The sequence below is a fragment of the Dendropsophus ebraccatus genome, chromosome 9 (genome assembly GCF_027789765.1).
Source record: "Dendropsophus ebraccatus isolate aDenEbr1 chromosome 9, aDenEbr1.pat, whole genome shotgun sequence".
In the NCBI taxonomy this organism is placed as follows: Eukaryota; Metazoa; Chordata; class Amphibia; order Anura; family Hylidae; genus Dendropsophus; species Dendropsophus ebraccatus.
In genome coordinates this window covers 6,467,340-6,471,733 of record NC_091462.1, presented here as the reverse complement: position 1 = coordinate 6,471,733, position 4,394 = coordinate 6,467,340, and the positions used below count along the sequence as shown (strand labels likewise).

General features: G+C 51.5%; 1 protein-coding gene across 1 annotated transcript; it reads left to right on the top strand.

Moving 5' to 3' along the window:
• Positions 1 to 2,622: 2,622 nt before the first annotated feature.
• LOC138801731 (E3 SUMO-protein ligase ZBED1-like) lies at positions 2,623 to 4,036 on the top strand. Its single transcript, XM_069984823.1, has 2 exons — positions 2,623 to 2,899; positions 2,991 to 4,036. Exons 1-2 carry the CDS (start codon positions 2,632 to 2,634, stop codon positions 4,034 to 4,036), a joined length of 1,314 nt encoding a protein of 437 aa, XP_069840924.1. The 5' UTR covers positions 2,623 to 2,631.
• Positions 4,037 to 4,394: the final 358 nt, after the last annotated feature.

The window sequence follows — 4,394 nt, the reverse complement described above, 5'->3', positions numbered from 1 at the left end:
ATAGTAGGGCTGGGCGATATAAACGATATGCCAAAATATCGTCATCAATTCGGTTGACGATATGGATTTTTGGCATATCGTCATATCGCGATATACCACGGAGCGGTAGTGAATAAGCTTCTCACTTACCGCTCCGTGGTACCGCGCTGCAGGGCCTTCCGTTCACGCATTGTCAGCGCGCTAGCGCGCTGATGCGTGTGACGTCAGGTCTCCCAGTGCATGCTGGGAAGAAGACGCGGCCCGTCTCGCCTCACGGACTCCATCAGCCAGCCCTGCAGGAAAGGTAAGTAGCAGAGGGGTCGGGGGCGGGCGGCAGATGGCATGGCATGGGGCTGATGATGGCCCTGGCTGGGGGGACATGATGGCTGGCACATGAAATGCCTGGAAAACAGTGAGGGGTGAGATGGCTGGCACCGGGGGGGCGGGGGTTGGGGGTGCTGATGACTGGCAACGGGGGGCTGATGACTGGCGACGGGGGGCTGATGACTGGCGACGGGGGGCTGATGACTGGCACAAGGGGGGCTGATTACTGGCACAAGGGGGGCTGATTACTGGCACAAGGGGGGCTGATGACTGGCACAAGGGGGGCTGATTACTGGCACAAGGGGGGCTGATGACTGGCACAAGGGGGGCTGATGACTGGCACAAGGGGGGCTGATGACTGGCACAAGGGGGGCTGATGACTGGCACAAGGGGGGCTGATGACTGGCACAAGGGGGGCTGATTACTGGCACAAGGGGGGCTGATGACTGGCACAAGGGGGGCTGATGGCACAAGGGGGGCTGATGACTGGCACAAGGGGGGCTGATGGCACAAGGGGGGGCTGATGGCACAAGGGGGGGCTGATGGCACAGGGTGGGCTGATGACTGGCAAGGGGGGGTGATAACTGGCACAAAGGGGGCTGAAGGCATAGGGGAGGGCTGATGACTGGCAAGGGGGGGGTGATAACTGGCACAAGGGAGGGGGGGCTGATGACTGGCACAGGGGAGGGCTGATGACTGGCACAGGATGGGCTGATCTGATGGCACAGGGGAAGGCTGATGACTGGCAAGGGGGGTGATAACTGGCACAAAGGGGCCAGCATAGGGGAGGGCTGATGACTGGCAAGGGGGGCTGATAACTGGCACAAAGGGGCCATTCATCAGCCCTCCCCTGTGCCAGTCATCAGCCCCCCCTCCCTTGTGCCAGTTATCACCCCCCCTTGCCAGTCATCAGCCCTCCCCTATGCCTTCAGCCCCCTTTGTGCCAGTTATCACCCCCCCCCTTCAGCCTGAAGGCATAGGAGAGGGCTGATGACTGGTAGGGGGGGGGGGGTGATAACTGGCACAAGGGAGGGGGGCTGATAACTGGCACAGGGGAGGGCTGATGACTGGCAAGGGGGGTGATAACTGGCACAAGGGAGGGGGGGCTGATGACTGGCACAGGGGAGGGCTGATGACTGGCACAGGATGGGCTGATCTGATGGCACAGGGGAAGGCTGATGACTGGCAAGGGGGGTGATAACTGGCACAAAGGGGCCAGCATAGGGGAGGGCTGATGACTGGCAAGGGGGGTGATAACTGGCACAAGGGAGGGGGGGCTGATGACTGGCACAGGGGAGGGCTGATGACTGGCACAGGATGGGCTGATGATGGCACAGGGGAAGGCTGATGACTGGCAAGGGGTGTGATAACTTGCACAAAGGGGCCAGCATAGGGGAGGGCTGATGACTGGCAAGGGGGGCTGATAACTGGCACAGAAAGATTTACAGATCTCACAGATTTTGGAAGCCAAAGCCAGGAATGGATTTGAAAAGAGGATAGAATAGATCCCAGTCTTGTCTTTATAACATGTTCCCTGTTTATAGTCTGTTCCTGGTTTTGGCTTCAAAGATCTGGCAGATAAATCTGTCTGTGTAACCGCACCATTAGTCTTAAGGTTTTTCTTATAAGAGTAGTACTCGGATTAATACTCAATTGCTAAAATAATCATTTCCTGCAGCCGCAGATCTCATCAAGCTGTGTGCCTGTTTTGGTCAACTCGCAAGCATGGAGGAGGAGCTTACAAGTGTGGAGGAGGAGGAGGTGCTCATAAGGAAGACCGGTGCGACGTCTGTCATATGGACCTGGTTTGGGTTTAAGGAGTCAGATGTTGAGCAGAAAAATATAATCTGCAAACTATGCCGGGCAAGAATAATAGCGAAGATGGGGAATACAACTAATTTGTTTTATCATCTCAAAACGAAGCACGTTTTGGAATATGAAGATAGCCAAAAACTGCGCCCTCCACAAACGCCCAGTCAGTCAAGTGGAAACCAAAAAGGTGGCCCTGCGCCTACACAGCAGATTAATATTTTAAAAGCATTTTCTAAAGGCATTCCATATGACAAAAGAAATCGGCGGTGGATTGAGATTACAAATGCCATTACCCTGTTCCTGTGTAAGGATATGGTGCCGTTTCTTACAGTGGAGAAAAGCGGCTTTCAGAACATGATTAAGACACTCGATCCACGTTATGAGGTACCTGGCCGCAAACACTTTACCCAAACTGAAATGCCCAAACTGTATGACAAAGTCCGCGAGCAAGTAAAGAAAGAACTTCAGAGTATAAAACACTATGCAACCACTACGGACTTGTAGTCCAGTCGCACAATGGAGCCTTACATTAGTCTTACAGTCCACTTCATCAATGACGAGTGGAAGTTGTGCAGCAGATGCCTACAGACAGCTTATTTCCCCGAGGATCACACTGGTGAACTCATATCTCAAGGATTAAAGGAAGCACTCGAGTCATGGGGACTTAAAGAAGAGTTACAAGTCTGCATAACCACCGACAATGGCGCAAATATCGTGAAAGCTGTGGAAATGAATGGCTGGACAAGACTGCAGTGCTTCGGCCACAGGCTCCACCTCGCCATCGGTAGGTAAACGTTTCTTTTAGTCCGAGTCGAGACTAGTTCAACATTATGCGGGGGTATTGTGCTAATAATATTTTCTAATTTTGTCCTTAGAGAGAAGTGTGAAAGATGCCCGTGTTGAACAAGCAATTGGCAAATGCAAGAAAATAGTGAGTGCCTTTTCTTACACTTGGAAAAGGAAGAGAGAAATGGCTAATGCCCAGGCTGAGCTAAACCTGCCTCCTCACCGCCTCATCACTGAAACACCAACAAGATGGGGGTCTCGACAACAGATGATTCAGAGGCTGCTTGAACAAGAGAAGGCCATATCACAGGTCCTAAAAGCAGACAGGAAAACCAGGCACCTGGTACCAAATTGGCAGGACATTGATGTGTTGGAATCTATAAACAAGACCCTCAATCCCCTGTTGGAGTTCACAGATGCTCTGTCTGGAGAAGAGTATGTGAGTGTGTCTTATGTCAAACCTGTGCTCCACCTTCTAAACAACACAGTTCTTCCTCTAGCTGATGATGACATTGACAGTGACACAGACCTGACGAAGGACATGAAGAGAGTCATCCTCAAGTATTTAAATGAGAAGTACTCAGACCCTGCAACTAATGACCTCCTGGATATGGCCTCCTTTGTCGACCCACGCTTCAGATCATCATATATAGCAGATGACCGAAGAGAGTTCATCTTCACAAAAGCAGCAGCAGAAATTCAGGCACTACAAGAGACGCAAGCTGTGTCTGCCACAGAGTCACCACCATCACACACAAGCACAGGAGCTGATGGAGAAGCCCAGAGAGAAGCCAAGAGGAGTAAACGAAGTCTGGGCAGCTTTTTTAAAAATGCTTCTGCTCAGCCTGGCCCAGCTGCCTTTACTGAGAGAGAAGCAATTGAAATTGAGCTTAAGAGTTACCTGCAGGCACTGGATGTAGAAGGCGAAGCTGACCCACTGATGTGGTGGAGGCTGCACCAGGCTAATTTTCCCAGGGTGGCAAACCTAGCCAAGAAATACCTTTGCATACCTGCCACGAGTGCCCCCTCAGAAAGGGCATTCAGCACCAGTGGCAACATAGTAACATGCCACCGATCTGCACTGAAGCCCGAGACTGTGGACAAACTTGTGTTCCTGGCAAAAAACCTTGTCTGATGTGCCAGAAGTTTAATCACGGCACACAACATTAATGTTGTTCTTGTTCAGTCATGTTAGTTTGCGTTACATATTGCAAATTTGTTGTATATTTACAGGGAACCTGTCATCAGCTTTAGGCTGACCTAGAGGGCACTGAGCTGAGCAGCATAAAGTAGTGACAGATATTGTGATTTCTGCGGTGTGTCAAATGATGAGCTAAAAGTAAGTGGCTGCTGAGAAGAGAACCAGCCTCTTAATCATTGCAGCTCAGGCCTAGAAAGAGTCAGATCTCCCTGAGAAGAGTCATGACATGGTTATTCCTAATCTCCTGCTCTCCCTGCCCATCTGATGATGATTGGCAGTTCTCTCCTAGAGA